The sequence below is a fragment of the Hemiscyllium ocellatum genome, chromosome 9 (genome assembly GCF_020745735.1).
Source record: "Hemiscyllium ocellatum isolate sHemOce1 chromosome 9, sHemOce1.pat.X.cur, whole genome shotgun sequence".
NCBI lineage: Eukaryota > Metazoa > Chordata > Chondrichthyes > Orectolobiformes > Hemiscylliidae > Hemiscyllium > Hemiscyllium ocellatum.
In genome coordinates this window covers 97,092,407-97,109,859 of record NC_083409.1, presented here as the reverse complement: position 1 = coordinate 97,109,859, position 17,453 = coordinate 97,092,407, and the positions used below count along the sequence as shown (strand labels likewise).

The 17,453-nt window shown below is 39.0% G+C and overlaps 1 protein-coding gene across 3 annotated transcripts in view; it reads right to left on the bottom strand.

The window, feature by feature from the left end:
* The window catches only part of evi5a (ecotropic viral integration site 5a), a 257,993-nt gene that overhangs the window by 28,403 nt on the left and 212,137 nt on the right, over positions 1 to 17,453 (bottom strand). For 2 of the 3 annotated variants that reach the window (XM_060830595.1, XM_060830598.1), the window contains one exon: positions 13,348 to 13,443. The exons of the other annotated variant lie outside the window; for it this stretch is intronic. In XM_060830595.1, the coding sequence (XP_060686578.1) occupies positions 13,348 to 13,443 (96 nt within the window). The remainder of the gene's footprint in view (positions 1 to 13,347; positions 13,444 to 17,453) is intronic. 3 annotated transcript variants of the gene reach the window in all.

Below are 17,453 nucleotides of genomic sequence, written 5' to 3'. Positions count from 1 at the left end.
ACCCTGTATCCTCAGAACATTCATACAATAGTGTGAAAAACAGTGCTGAAATCTGTAGCTGTCAGGTGGGTCACAAAGTGTTGTAGAGTAATGAGCACATGGAATATTTAAAACAAAACTATAATCCATAACAACTTTCAGGTTCCTGCACTGGACCCTGACTGAGGCACACTTTGTGTTGTGTCATAATAGAGAGCAAGCAACTGTAAAAGGGAAGCACCAAAGTGTGAAATTATGGTACATTTTAAAAAAAGAAACATTTAGTTTTCTTATTAGATTAATATATGACATTGTAACATATGACATTGTAATATATGACATTGCATGGTAATGCAATGATCATTTAAAGAAAATGGAGTACCAGTCTAAAGTAAGAAAAGAACTTGCACCTTCTTTAGGCAATCTATTAATGCGTAAAACCAACAGGGCAGCTGATTTAAATTTGTTTCCCCTCATTAGAAGTTGACTGTTAGCCGGTTGTGGTCAACATTTCACGTAGAGCACATCCCTATCTTCAGGAAGATGAATCTGCAACTTTGCTTCTCTTTGTTTTCCACGAATATTTGGAGAAGTAAAATCACAGATTGCCTTGCTGATAGCAAAAGGGCCACACCAGGGTCATTCTGTCTTAACTATCCAACAATACATCAGTATTTCAATTTCCTGATAAGCCTATGTTACAAGAACAATAGCACTCAATCAAGCTTCACTTTTCTACTGAGTTACAGATTAAAGGATACGAACATTACAAATGCCTTCAACAACTTTGAGTTTTATGATTGTTACGAAAAGCATTCTTTAAATTTCCACACACACAAACTGACTGCTATCTATCAAATTTTTCACATTTCCCACTGTGAAAAAAACAAACAACTCAACTAGAGTCACCACAGTTAGGGTACTTGAGACTAACTGAAATAATTGGTGTCTACCTTCAATATGGCCTCTATTAGAGGGAGTTCCTCCAATTGACATTTATAATTTATTGCTCATAGAAAGTCAAGAGGCAAAGTCTGGTTAAAAAATGGCAATTGAAACTTACATTACAATTAACCTCCTAATAATCAAGTTGTCATTGTCATTATAGTATACTTATAACCTGCAGATTGTGAATAGAATTGCAATTGCGATGAGTTGAACTCAAATAACCTGAAACTCTGGTGTAGTGAAGTTGTCAGCCATCCCTGCTGGCAAAATAGGAAATCCAACAGAAGCATGTCAGCAAAAAGATGAATTTCAGATAATTCTGAATTAGCTGAACTCGTACATGGTTATGATTCTGTCAATCAACTGGAATGCAGTATGGCCATGCAAGAGCAAAACCACAGGCAAGGTATCATTTTGAGAACTTTCTGTAAAATCAGAAGAGCAGGAGAATCGACATTTTAGGCACAAGCCCTTCTTCAGACTTGTGCCCGAAACGTCGATTATCCTGTTCCTCGGATGCTGCCTGGCCTGTTGTTTTTTTCCAGCACCACAACTTTCAACTCTGGTCTCCAGCATCTGCAGTCCTCACTTTCTCCTAACCTTCTGTAAAAGGACGTTCAAACTTGCAAGCATGGCTGAACCAACAGGGCTGCTGATCTAAATTTCTTTTTGTTTTCCTGATTAGGAGTCAACTATTAGCCAATTGTGGTCAACATTTCACAGAGATCAAAGAGAGCTATCACTTGGAGATAAAGTGAAGGTGATACAGCAAGTGGAAAACTATGGCTGAAGCTAAAAGTGAACACCACTACGAGTCAACGCCAAAGTTGACCAATCATTCTGAAGAACAAAGTGAACATCTTGAAATAGTTTGACAAGTAGACTTGCTTTCCATCAAGGTAGAGGTTAAGTATGGCTACCTAGACGGATGAAGAAGCTCTATTAACATGGCTCATGGCAGCTTAAGTTCAGGATTTTTCCCACTTGTTCAAACCTACAGAAGAGAGAGTCACCCTGGTAGAGAGGCTGGGCCATAAAGAATTTGCCTGCAGCAGTTGTTGGATTGCTGGATCAATTCAAGACAAATCAAGTCATTGCAATATAAACAGCAAGGATGTGGCTGTTACTGGTGCAATGACCAATAACTTGCTGCAAAATTGTCCATGCCTCGTTTCGGCATGCACCCAGAAACATTTTCACCCAGTGCGTTAAATTGGATTGATAAAAATCATTCGGTGAAAAATGATCTAATACTTAAAGATGAAATGTGCTGCAATGAAAGTCTAAGAAGCCACAATGCGATGTGAATGACAGGATACTACCCATGGGGTACAACAAAACCATCTGGAGAGCCTACAGCATTTGAGTCATGGATCAGAAGACCAGACAAAATGTATTAATGGAAGCAAAGGAAGATCTTCCTCTGTATAGACAACTGCCTCATTCATCCATTCAGACATTGTTGAGCTCAAGAGTATCAAACTAATGTTATCACCAGGTATCATGGCCAAACTCCAGCCAATGAATTTGGGGCAATGAGGAACTTGAAAACTAACTACCAACGGCAACTCATCTCTCAGGTTACTGAGGTCATCATTAAGAAGTTGAACAGATGTTCTAGAGGCTATGCTCATAAATAAGGTGGCATGGAAAAACGTGATGTAAGTCACATTTGTCAATTGATTCCACTACATCAGGTTCAAAAGGGTCATAATTTTGCAAGATACTGAGAGTGGAGGAAGGGCAGATTGAGGCCAAGTGAATGATGCCGAGGTGTTTCTCACTTGGCTGTGGGAGGTTGGTATGGAAATTCCAGCAGATAACCATGGAAACATGCTGAGGCAGATGACACCACATATAGCACAACAAAACTGACAGAGGAGGCGGTCATAGATGCAGTACACACTAAGGAAAAAACCTGATGACTCCGAACAGCCCAAAGAATACCCTTCCACCTCACCTACCTGTTTCTTGAGATAGAGCCACAAAGGCATAGAGATGCTCCAGGATTTCTCATTGCAGCACCAACACGTGGAAAACACATTTAACATGGTAGACAACATCATAGTTGAAGGCAAGATGTGAAGCAGAAAAAGGTCACAGGTTTTCTGAAGCAAACTTGCAACATTTTTCAACATCTTCTACTTTACAAGATCAGATCATTGAAAGATGTGAGCAACTAAAAAATAAAGACTTTTTCACACATTTACCGTATTACTCTGTTTTAATTTTTTCACAGAGCACGTTTACAGGTAAGTTGATTTACATGCAGCCCTTCCTCCATTAACTTGAAACTCTACTTCACACAAATTTGATGGCGGGTCCCTGCAATCAACTTTGTGTGACTTTTTTTCGTAAATTACCAATTTCTGGCAGGCAGGCTAAACTAAAAGACAGGAAAATGATGACTTCCACATGCACAGGTTGCCAAAAACAGGTCAGCAAAAATAACAATTGATCACAAAATTCAGGTGTGCTTTTTGAAATTTGTATAATCTCAAAGGCATTGCTCTCTCATAGAATTACATAGAAATTACAATATTAAAGGGGCCTTTAGCCCAACCAGCCTGTGCTACAAGCAGTGGTGTTAATTTCATTTGCTTATTCTGTATTCATATTTTCTATAATTATCCATTCTATTTTTAAACATAGATACAGTCTCTCCATAAATCACTAGGTCCTGAAATACATCCCACATACTCTCAAATCTTGATTTTTAAAATTAGAACATAGAACAGTACAGCACAGAACGGGCCCTTCAGCCCATGATGTTGTGCTGACCACTGATCCTCATGTATACATCCTCAAATTTCTGTGACCATATGCATATCCAGGAGTGTCTTAAATGTCCCCAATGACCCTGCCTCCACAACTGCTGCTGGCAATGCATTCCATGCTCTCACAACTCTCTGTGTAAAGAACTCACCTCTGACTTCCCCTCTATACTTTCCTCCAACCAGCTTAAAACTATAACCCCTCATGTTAGTCATTTCTGCCCTGGGAAACAGTCTCTGGCTATTGACTCTATCTAAGCCTCTCATTATCTTGTACACCTCAATTAGGTCCCCATTCTCCTCCTTTTCTCCAATGAAAAAAGTCCGAGCTCAAAAATTCTTAAGTGTCTTCTATTAAATCCTAAATTGGTGCGCCCTTATTGCAAATTCTTCAATTACTGAAGTTGGTTTTTATCTATTGTTATTGTGTCACCTTTTATTATATCATCCTGCATAGAAATACGTATCAACTCAAACAGTTTGAGATTATGCTTCACCAGATCAAATAGTTCAAATTATATTTATCCATCCTGTCCCCAAACACCTTTCAATTCCTTGTACTTCATGAAACTGTCCAAACTAATCTTCAACATAGTTTCTGTCATAGCCACTGACTCTGGAAGAGAATTTCACTATAACACGGATGCTGCTACTCTCTGTTCTAAATTACTTGCATCTTGTACCAGTTAGCCTTTATTCTTGATCCCTCAGCTTCTGGAAAAATAACTACTTGTGTTTATTAGTACCTGTCCTTTACAATGTTGTATTACTTGAAACCTGTGCAGTTCCAGCAAAAAATGCCTATTTAGCATGTATCACCCTAGTAGGTGCAAGAAATAATTTTGTGAAAACCTCATTACCACTCCCATAATGCAGTTCAATACTGCATGCTATTTCAATTGAATCTTAAGGTTTTTTCTTTAAAACAGAAAATAGCTTTTTAAGCACAGTTCCATTGATCTTCTAAATAGTTAAATTTATCTTGCACGTTGGTGCAATCTAATTGCGTGGCATGAATATTCCTAGCCACTTGTCAGTCCAAATCTCTCATACTATCCAGACCTTGCTGCATTTGGAAATGAACTGCTTTAGCATGAGGAATCATTAACGGTGCTGAACACTGTGCAATAAGTGAACACCCAGTAAGCTCAGGGGAGACGGCTACAGTGGACAATGGAAACACAAAGTAAGATTGCTTTTATGATACTAAAAGATTTCAATGAAGAGATGAAGTGCAGTTAAGAGATCACAGGAAAAGGTCCAGGTGGAGGGGGGATATTATAGACGGGTGTAAAAGGGTCCATGAAGTGGTGAAATTAGTCCTGTCCAAAGACAAAAGTGACAGAAGAATAGTTCAATGTCATGCCATGTCAGAAATTCTTTGAGATAAAACTGAATGCTTTTGCTGAGTCGGGATCACTTCTGCGTCGCTGTTGCATCTGCTTCAATAACATGATCTTCTACAGGGGACACTCTCACCATGTATTCCATTTGTTCCCCCTCCCCCTTTGTCAGCAGCATTAAAACCATCATTTTCCAGCCTCCTTCAGAGGAGTCTGTGATTTGATTTATTATTGTCACATACACATAAATACAGTGAAAAGTTGTGTTTTATGTGCCGTACAGGCAGGTCATAACATACAAAGACACAAGTATCATAGGATGACTAAACAGAGTAAGGAATACAAAGTTACGGCTGCAGAGGAGGTTACAAAAGCAAGATCAAGCACTGGCTTGAACACGAACTATTTCTTTTCTCCACAGATGCGACCAGACTTACTGAATTTCTTCAGCATTTTCTATTTTTGTTTAGTCCGATGCTGTGCTTGGTTTGAAGTGTGCAATTTAAAAAATTTAATCCATCTGCTGTATTCTGTTACATAGCCGGAATAAGTGACTGCACTATAAACACTACTGTACTTACTTGAAACATGCCCAAATCATAAAATCAAATGAGCACTAGCAGTTGTCAGCACAATTAATAATGCCATTAAGTATTTAATAAATCTCACTTACTCAGTTTATGAAATTGAAGACCAGCTTCTTGTGCATGGTTTCAATTTTGGTGCACCTTTATCCACAACGAACAGTGTGTGGTGCTGGAAAAGCACAGCAGATCAAGCAGCATCCGAGGAGCAGAAAAATTGACGTTTCGGGCATAAGCCCTTCATCAAGAAACTGGCTTATGCCCGAAACATCGATTTCTCCTGCTCCTCAGATGCTGCCTAACCTACTGTGCTTTTCCAATACTCCACTCTTGACTCTGATCTCTAGCATCTGCAGTCCTCACTTTCTCCCACAGTGAACAGACGAGACATATGTTGAGTTTAAACTTCTGTAGTCCCAGCTATTCTACCACAAACCTGTCGAGATGCTGAATCCTTGAAAGTGTGTCCAGCTGACCTAGAGCACCCACACTGTGGGATTTGAAATGACTTGTCAAATTTTCACACGCTATTAAACGTCAATTCAACTAGGACATACACACCTGCAGACCCGACAAAAGGATGGGAGTAGTCATCCATAACAAGTGTGACTAAATCAACAAAATGTATGCTTTTCTTGATGACAACTTCAACTTTGCATCTGTTGGACCTGCCTGCAGCATGACCAGTCAGTCTTGCCCGAAAGTAAGTTTAACACACCAACCGGTATCATGGGTTTTTCAAACATTCATCTCTCCCCTGCCATCACTAAAAATCTCTTTGTCTTTTGCTCTGGACACCGTCCTCCATTAGTTCTACTTGTTCCTCCATCCCCTTGCCAATAGCACAAAAACCATCATTTCCAGTCCCTCCGGTTCTGACTAAGAGTCACACTAGGTTCAAAATGGTATTTTAATAGCTCTCTCGACAGATGCTGTCAGACTGCAGAGTTTCTCTAGCACTCTTTATTTTTCAACCATCATCTTATTTGTTTCTTATGACTCCAACTTTTCTCCTGGATTCCCATTGCCTCTAGTTTGATTACGGTTCCTTGATGCCACATTTGGTCAAATAGTTCCTTTATGTATCATCTCACATTTTCTGAATATTATGAAATTCAACTCTTATCCATGTTTAAAAGAAATCCATTTTAAGGTCAGAACCTAAGTGGCCCTGGAAGAACCCAAGCTGAGTATCAGTGAGCAGGTTGTTGCTAAGTAAATGCTGCTTGATAGAACCGTTGATGACCCGTTCCATCACTCTACTAATGACTGAGAGTTGACTGATCAAGGTGGCAATTAGTTGGGTTGGATTTTTCTGTTTGTTGCATACAGAATTGATTACATTGTCAGACAGGTGCCAGAGTTGTGGCTGCACTGGAACATCTTGGCTAAGAGGGCAGCAAGTTTTGGAGCATACATCTACAGCTCTGTTGAAGATTGTGTTGGAGTACAATTCTGCTGCTGCTGATGGTTCACAGTATTTCATGGATGCCCAGTCTTGAGTTGCTAGATTTATTCAAAGTCTATTCAGTTTAGCATGGTGATAATGTCACAACATGATGGAGGGTATCTTCAATGTAAAGGCTGGACTTAGTTTTCACAAGGACTATGTAATGTTCACTCCAACTGATACTTTCATGGACAGGCTATAGTTGTGGAAGGCAGATTAATGATGATGAGATCAAGTATCTTTTTCCCTATTGTTATTTGTCTCATCACTTGCCACAGACCCAGTCAAGCAACTATATAATTTCAGATTCTGACAGCTTGATCAATGGTGTTGCTGAGCTGACAGTGAAGGCCCTCATCCAGAGTACATTATGACTCTTGCCACCTTAATTGCTTCCTCCACGTGATGTTCAAGATGGAGGATTATTGACACATCAGCCAGGGTGGCACAGTACATGTCCCAGAAGTCTACACTGAGAACTCCCAGGAAGGAGAAGAAATCTGAGTCAGCAGTCCATCCAAAACCCTGTGTTATTGCAGCTCTTGAAAGAACCATCCAGGTGCAGAGTGGCCTTCACAGGCACCCACATACTCAACACAACCCAACAAATATCCATGATTTGTTTTTGATTTGATCTGATTATTGTCACATATACTGAGATACAGTGAAAAGTACTGTTTTGTGCACTAACCAGACCATTCATACATTACCTAAGTACGTCAGGGTAATAGAACAGAATGCAGAATGCAGAGAAAGATCAACTGTGTGTGTGATAATAATATATATTATATATATGTATATATAAAAATATAAAAAAAAGTCCATTCATAAGTCTGATAACAGCAGGGAATCTGTTGGTATATCTTGAAACTTTTGTATCTTTTGCCAATGGAAGAGGGTGGTAAAGAGTATAACTGGGGTGGGAGGGGTCTTTGATTACATTGACTGCTTTCCTTTTGTGACAGATGGGGCTATGTCCACAACTCTGATTTCTTGTAGTCTTGGGTAGAGTAGTTGCCATACTAATCTGTAATACATCTGGACAGGATTGTTTCTATAGTGCATCTATAAAAATTTTTAAGAGTTATTGTGGATATGGCAAATTTCCTTAGCATTCTGAGGAAGTAGAGGTGTTGATGTGCTTTCTTGACTGTAGCGTCAACATGAATGGACCAGGACAGATTATTGGTGATACTTATTCCTTGGAATTTGAAGCTCTTGGCTACCTCCACCTCAGCCCCACTGATACAAACATGGACCTCTGCTCCTCTGTTCTCTGCTCCACCTCCTTAATTTGATGACCAGTTCCTTCATTTTGCTGACATTGAAGGAGGGATTGTCATCTTTGCACAATGCCACTAAGCTCTCTATCTCTTTCCTGTGCTTATCTCATCACTTGAGATCTGACCAACTACAGTGGTGTCATCAGTAAATTTGTAAATGAAGTTAGAGCTGAATTTGGCCACACAGACATGATTGTATAAGGAGTGTACTAAGGCGGAGGAGAAGCTGCTGTCGCTTATCCTTACAGATTACAGTATGTGGGTCAGGAAATTGAGGATCCAGTTGCAGAGGGAGGAGCAGAGTCCTAGCTATTGGAGTTTGGAGATGAGTTTGATTGAAATAATAGTGGTGAAGGTGGAGCCAAAGTCAATTGGTATCCTTGTTATCCAGATGCTCCAGGGTTGAGTAAAGGGCCAGGGAGGTGGTGTCTGCCATGGACTTACTGTGACAGAAAACAAGTTGTAGTGGATCATGATAATCTGGGAGTTGATGTGTGCCATTGCTAACCTCTTAGACGAAACAGTCATTTTTGCTTTGAAGGATGAGTATCAAGATGTTTATGGGCAGCATGGTGGCACAGTGGTTAGCACTGCTGCCTTACAGCGCCAGAGACCCGGGTTCAATTCCCGCCTCAGGCAACTCTCTGTGTGAAGTTTGCACATTCTCCCCGTGTCTGTGTGGGTTTCCTCCGGGTGCTCTGGTTTCCTCTCACAATCCAAAAACGTGCAGGTTAGGTGAATTGGTGAGGCTAAATTGCCCGCAGTGTTAGGTGAAAGGGTAAATGTAGGGGAATGGGTCTGGGTCGTTTGCGCTTCAGCGGGTCAGTGTGGACTTGTTGGGCCGAAGGGCCTGTTTCCACACTGTAAGTAATCTAATCTAATAATTTTAACAACGGGGTAATTTGAAAATTGGAACAGAGGAACAAAATTTTTTTCAAAAATCCTTGAATGCATTTCGCCATCAAAGGTTTACATTGGATTATACAATAGGAGTCAATAAGCAAAAAAAAACACACCACTGGCCTTCCATCAGTAATTAATTACTTTGGATTAGTCTAGATTTGGAACTTGGTCTCAACCTAAAATTGAGCAGTGAGCATCGGTTAGGTTTAATGCTATGAATATGAGCTTGATTCCTACTGGAAATATGTGTTTATGGAACACAGCATAGGACTCAAACATGATGCTTGTTATGATAAAATAACTCATCACAGTCTTCATGTTTTAGGTGAAGTATGGAAGATTTCTCCGGAACATTTCATGAGTATGCAGTAAATTTGGATTTGGGAGGGAAGAAAACAAACAAATCAGCAGAAGGAACAGATATGTGACTTAGCCAATAGGTGCAGGAGTAGGCCATTCTGCCCTTCGAGCCTGCACCACCATTCAATATGATCATGGCTGATCATCCTTAATCAGTATCCTGTTCCTGCCTTATTTCCATAACCCTTGATTCCACTATCCTTGAGCGCTCTATCCAACTCTTTCTTAAACGAATCCAGAGATTGGACCTCCACTGCCTTCTGGGGCAGAGCATTCCACACACCCACCATTCTCTGGGTGAAGAAGTTTCTCCTCATCTCTGTCCTAAATGGCCTACCCCTTATTTTTAAGCTGTGTCCTCTGGTTCGGGACTCACCCATCAGAGGAAACATGTTCCCTGCCTCCAGAACGTCCAATCCTTTAATAATCTTATAGGTCTCAATCAGATCCCCTCTCAGTCTTCTAAACTCAAGGGTATACAAGCCCAGTTGCTCCAGTCTTTCAACATATGATAGTCCCACCATTCCAGGAATTGACCTCGTGAACCTACGCTGCACTGCCTCAATAGCAAGAATGTCTTTCCTCAAATTTGGAGACCAGAACTGCGCACAATATTCCAGATGCGGTCTCACCAGGGTCCCGTACAGCTGCAGAAGACTTATAATAAGAGTTTGAGCAAGACAAATACCTGAAATATTGACCTGCTGAACTTGAGCACCAAGGTTTACTGAAAGATTAAGACCTTAAATCATTTGAAAGTCTTAACCTTTCTACTTTGTATTATCTTTAACTGTTAAAAACAGTTTAATTACAAAGTGGAACAAGCTGTAATTTTGAATAACATTGGCAAAGATGTTTTACACATTTTTAACTCATTCACATAGTCTTTTGTTAACATTAAATCAGGGAATATTCCACAACTAACTGAAAATAAATACTTATAAATATGACCTAGAATTTCTTCTATCAATTGCGCGGTCAGGTAGAAAAGTAATATTGTAGGACACAGTCTTATAACTGTGACTTCAGGTATTTTGAGCTTTTGATCTTGACTAAGCCTTTAGGGGCAACCATTGTCACAGGATAGAATTATTTCAGAATAAACAGATGGCAATGATTTACCTTTGTGACCGTGTGTAAAACTGTCCATGCCTGTATAAATTGCCCCAACCTGATTCTCCTCCGCATTTCCCAAGTAGCTTTCAGCTAAAATTGTAGTCAGTTAGATACATAGATCAGTGAGTCTTGACCACAAATGGAAAATGAAAACACGAGCAGCAGCTCATCAACAAAGCTTACAAAAACAAGGCCTCCTGAGACTGTTCAGTGAGTTGTTGCCAAGCCATTGCAAACCATGTGATCTCAGGTTTAACTGATTAGTGCTTAGTTTGTCATATTGAACTAATGCAAAAGTTACAATGGTCAAGACAATGCTGCCCCAAGGGCAAAGTACAGAGGGTAGAAGATGTAGCAAAATGAAATTCCCTACTATTGCTGCCATCCAGTGACTGATGGAGGTGAATGTGTGGGCATCAAGTGAGGGGGGACCTGAATTCAATTGTGATACCTTGCACAACCTACTCTGCCTGTCAATCTACTTAGCTTGGTTCACATAAATCAGAGGGTGACCATTATGGGGCTATAAATGATTAAAATGAGTCAGTTAATACAGGAGAGGGAAGATGAAAAAATACAACAAAATAACTGGCAAAAACAACACACTACTAACAAGTCTGCCCACTTTGACTAGAAAACCTTTGACCAAAAGTAGAAGTTTGTGATTGGTACCAGAGATAAATTGCTAGCTTGACTTGTCGTTTATAATTTCACTACAAAATTGGCATAATATGGTCAAAAAGATATTGGGGTCTTTGGTTTATAAATCGAGATGAAGAGTGGCACAGAAAAATACTTTTGTTAAATGCTTACTGTTTAGGATCTCAGCTGGAATGTTGCATCTCCAATTCTAAGCATCATTGTTAAGGAAGGATGCAATAGTCTTAAAGATGGTAACCAGTCTGGAGAATCTGGAACTGCTCTCCATAGTGGAGGTTAAGGAAAGATTTAATAAAAGCGCTCAAATTCATGAATGGGTTTGATGATACAAAGAAGAAGAAACCTACTTCTAAAATGCAGAGTAACATTGATGAAATATTGGCAAAAGAGGCAGAGCTCAGAAGTGACAACTTTGAGAAAGGAATTAGACAAATTTTTGAAAGGAAAATTTGCAAGGCCTTGGAAAAACAGCAAAGCAGTAGAGCTAATCAGATAATACTTTCACAGAGTTGACACAGGCATGCAAGCTGCATGGTTTCCAATGTTGCAATATTTTATGGCTCTAAATTCAAAATTATAAAAGAAACAATGCATAGTCAATAATGAGAAATTATCAATACCTGGCATTTGTGCAACAAATTTGCATCACAATGCACCATGGATTAAAATATATGTCCTGGATCTTGTGCAGCTTGCTTGTCCCAACTTGAGTGCACAACATGGGTGAAGATATTGGACTGCTTGATACCTCCCATGGAAAGAGTAATTAAAAATAAATAGATGAATGACCATGCTCATTGGCCAATTTCACAGCTCCACAAGTAGAGATCTAGGAGGAAGCTATCTGCCCACTTTTGCGATTACACTTCATTGTGTATAGCAAAACCCAAACCAGATAAATATCATGTTAACATAAATACAGAATGGCTGAAGGATTGAAGCCAGATAACTAAACCAGAGACTAGAAAGGATTGGTTGAGATGCTCGATTATCACCTCTCGGCTAGGGCAAGGATAGTCAAGTTTTTTGAAATTGGCCTTAAAAATCATAGAAGGAAAATTATCTATGGTGGCCACTATGATCACTATTCAGCTGCCCCCAGTAGAAGCACATGCATTAACATTTGTTGAATGGATGGGTGGGGGAGGAGGATGGAAACAGTCTCAGCAGTATCAACAATCTTCATTACATGGCTGAAAAGTCTGATAACACTATCATTCAAAGCTTACAGATGTGAGAAACATCTTGAGAGGGGTATAGGATGGAGGTTGCCTAATGCCTATGAATCACATCCCAGCAAAAAGTAAACTCCTTCAGGAGAGCTTGGAAAGGACAAAGCTTGTTGAGAACATTTGCAACAAGATACATCTCATTTAAAACAACTTACTTGGTTTCCCATCAAAATAATCTATACTTCAATTCAACTTCTATTCATTGGCTAGTGCAGGATCATTTTTAGACGTAGGCTTGAATGCGTAAATTCTCTTAACACAAATTTATTTCATTCTCCTTTTAACTATAATTTAGTGACATCTGGTAATCCTGCTCTGCTGTCTAAAAGTGCCTTAATTATGAAAAATCACACAAGTTGAAGTAAAATTTAAAACAAAGGAATTATGGCCAATGGAATTAGCATGTAGCTAATGTTGCTGAAGTGACAACCAATTTTAAACGGATATGACAATGAAAATGACAGGAATGATAAATAAACAAAACATATCTACTGGAGTACGTTGAACACAATGGAAGAATGGGGAAAGAAAGATAAGATGAGGAATGTTGCTATCTCATGAAGATGTATGTGAGTAAGTTCACAGAAGAAAGCTGCACTAGCAGATTTACATCAGAACCAGCTGCAGTTTCCAGAAGGCAAAATTTGTTATAAGAAAAAAAAATGTGTTACAGATAATGCAAAAGATTAACAGAAACTTAGATTTTATCACTTACCTCATTTTTCAGTTCATCTATCTGATCCTTTAGTTCTCGAATATATTGGGTGGAGTCTGAGTTGTTAAGTTGGCCTTTAACTTTACCCTCTTCTTTCTGAAATGGAGAAGAAAAACATACTACACATATGCTTACATTTGTGTTAAATAACTTGGAAACAAGCAGCATGATATTGATTAGACTAATTCAGAACACAGAAGATAAAAATGGAACAAATTGAAAATTGTTCTGCTGTACTTGGACTACAAAGCTGTCCAAATTGAAACATCTCATTTGTGTTCATAATGAACAGAACAAAATATTGTTTGTACCCTCTCAGTGAAGCACATTCACCAACTTTGTGTGTGAGCTCAGTGCTACAGTTGTATTTCACACTACAAAAAAAAGTGCAGACACTCCTTACAAGGTCAGAACTAGTTCAATTTTAAAAAATTCTAAATTGCCAACATTTTATAATTAGCACAGTATGCTGTAATCTGCAAGTGGAACTGAAATGGTGCGTTATGCCAGAGGTAGTGGTACTGCCTTTTGAGATATATCAAAAGTAATTACTTGGTTTAAAATATATTCAAAATTAATTTGAGACAATAGGTTGATTGAAGGGCTTATGCTCGAAACGTTGAATTCTCTATTCCTGAGATGCTGCCTAACCTGCTGTGCTTTGACCAGCAACACATTTGCAGCTGATTAAGATATTACCAATGATTGTGCTGTAATGAAATATATATTATGACCAAACTTTTCCTGTACATTGCACTTTGTGCTTTTATTCTTTTTCCATGTACAGCAAAGTTGAAAGCACCAAGTGTGGAAACAATTTGTATAATTGCATGTTGTGCATATGTGCATAGGCTTTCAAAAACTTAATAACAATATTTAGCTTTTTAATGTTCTCAATGTTTTTACTTTTAGTATCCCTTACTCAGAATTCTTGCGAACCCGTCTCAAAAGACTTGCAAAAATTCACACTGTCAGAAAATGACTTCTCAGAGACTGGCAGCCATTTTGAAGGTGCTCTGGATACTGCTAATTCCAACAAATTCCTCTTCTTTACCCATGTTTTCAGGTGGGAAATCAGTGGGAAAGAGGAACCTCTGCAAGACTGGGAGCATTGAAATTTATTTGTGAAGTACCTTCTCAATATCAGAAGACCATTAGCACAAAAGGTACAAAATTGGTCTCTCAGCTGTTAGGATAGCTAGTTTGCAGTGATACCAACTCGCAGTTCATAAAGCTCTCTTACAGGAACTGGGAGAAAGTAAATTCTGAACCAAAAATTCTGCTACATATCTGCTAATCCTCTTGAAGTATTACAATGAACTTTTCAACCTTACAAAATCATTTACTTGCGATAACAAGACGACATTGGTAAGGCTACATTTTGAGTTCTACGTACAATTCTAGTCGCCCTGCTACAGGAAGGATGTTACTAAACTGAAAAGTGTACAAAAAAGATTTACAACATGTTATTGAAACTGGAAGATTTAAGTCATAAGGAGAGGCTGGATATGTTGGGACTTTTTTTCTCGGAGCATAGGAGACGTAGTGATGACAGTTTGAGGTTTATAAAATCATGAGGGGCATAGATAAGGTGAATAGCCAAAGTCTTTTCCCCAGCGTAAAGGAGTCCAAATAGGTTTAAGGTGAGAGCGAAAAGATTTAAAAAGGACCCAAGAGGTAAACTTTTCATACAGAGGATGGTACGTATGTGGAACGAGCTGTCAGAGGAAGTGGTAAAGGCAAGTATAAATACAACATTTAAAAGACATTTGGTCAGGTACAATGATAGGAAAGGTTTAGAGGGGCAAAGGCCAAATGTAGGCAAATGGGACTAGTTCAGTTTAGGAAATCTGGTCAGCATGGACTAGTTGGGCTGAAGGGCCTGTCTTCATGCTCTCTGACTCTATCATACCATTCAATGTGTGACAGTATTTTTGGACATAGCTCTGCATTATTGTTTGGAATAAGAACTACTGCATTCAGGCTGTTGTGTCAAGGTTATTGTTATATGCTTTATGGTGCATATGACAAGTGGTCATTGAAGGAAACCTCAAGATTGGACCAATCTGATCTTTATGTGAAAGAGGTATGGATCCAGAAGGAGTTAAAACATTCTGATTGGACATAGGATTTAAACTGTAGGTTTAAATCATCAAGAGAAAAAAACAAAGTGAAGAGATATGTCAAGTCACTAGCACGTCACTCGAGGAACATAAAAAAAATCCTCTAGTATTAATAGATTATCCACATTTGCAAGTAGAAATGAGTTTCAATTTCTCACTAAAGAAGCATTTTACCAAATTAAACTCAGATTCCAAACTCACACCTTTAATCTCAGACAAACTTTGCTGAACTGGGATTCATTATTTTCTCACTGATATAGTGAATCGAATTGTGCTGGGGACTGCACAAGACTTCTGGGAATCAGTGTTGCGTTGAGGTTTTCCTCAGCTAACTGATAACAGAAAGCAGTTACCAAGCTTCCTAGTTGGAAACATATGGCTTACAGGTGCCAGTTCAACTGTAAAGAAATGTCAGAAGCTAGAAGTAATGACTTCCCTGTTTCTATGTATTTCAGGCTGCACTGGATAGGATTTCACTTTTATTTTTCCATAACACTGAGACGAAATGTTTCTCTCCCTGCCCCCAAACATGTCCCAAAGACTGATTTAAAAATCAGACATATGACTAGACTGTGGACTAGATCCAAGGACTGGGGGATCTCATGCAGATTGCCACTCAAGTTTTTTTTAAAATGAAAGAAGGGTGCTTTGCATTTCTGAGAAGAAATTATGCTCAAAAATGTGGATCCATACTTTCATTAGTTCTTTCAGGCCTGTCAGATGTGAAACTAGCAGCCCTTTTCACAGCAGTCCTAAATTTAAAGGTCCTAACAGCCACTTTTACAGGGGCTCTTCCAAGTGTTTAGGGAATGTCAGAAGTGGTCCAACAGGAGGATGGGGACAGATCCATTTTCCTAAGTAACTATTTTACTTAATTTCATTAAAACATTACAAGGCACTTCACAGGATTGAAATCCAGCAGAAATTTACAAAGTCAGATAAGACGACATGAGGACAGGTGATAGAAGCCTTTCATAAGCAGCATCTTTAAGGAGGAAAAGAAGATACAGAGACAGTCACTTTAGGGGGGAATTGCTGAATTTAGAACTGACAGCTGGAAAAATGGCCACCAACTGTGGAATGATTAAAATCAGACAGGCTTAGACCCGCAAATGTTTTGTTATGATTTACCAGCTTTGGACGTATCATTTGGAGATTTGATTCTTGCCAACGAGAGAAAGTGAAAGCTGTCGGGTGATACTTCAGAAAGTCAGTTGGTAGCTAGATTCCAGACTGAGACACTCTTGGGAAGAATTCCTTCTTCTAGGGAAGATGACAAGTATGGAAAATTCATGCATGTGCCGACAGACATCTTCAACTTCGTTTTTTTAAAAACGTGGAAGTTTAACAAGCTGGTTTTTTCATTTCATTTTTGGTCACTACAATGTGGTGAAACCTCAAATAATATGAAAAGCATTGCAATACATGGCTGAGCCCTTAAAAAAGGGATCCAAACAGACATTTTGACTACTACTCCTAAGATGTTGCTTTTGGGAATTTAAGAACTTGGAAAATGGCATAGTTGCTTCTTAACAGCTTAATCTGGTAAAACTTCACACAGCAGTTGGGGAGGGTTAAAATCCAAAATGACATGTATATGGGAATCTATACAGGGAGTCAGAAGTGAGATTAACAGGGGCACAAATTTTTACAAAAGATTGGGAAATAGAAAAAGCAATAGGCAGAGAGTTCAATGGCAAACATCAAATAATGTGAATGGGTCTTGTAAAGACAAGACTAAGGCCTTGTGCCTTAATATTCAGAGCATTTGCAATAAAATGATGAATCAGCGCGAATATATAAACGGTTAAGATATTGTTGGGATTAGAGAGACATGGCTGCAGAGCAAGTAGGAATGGGAGCTGAACATCCAGGGGTATGCAGTATTTAGGAAGGACAGACAACAAAGAAAAGGAGGTGGGGTAGCATTACTGGTTAAAAAGATCATTAATGCAATAGTGAGGTAGAATATTAGCTCCAGTG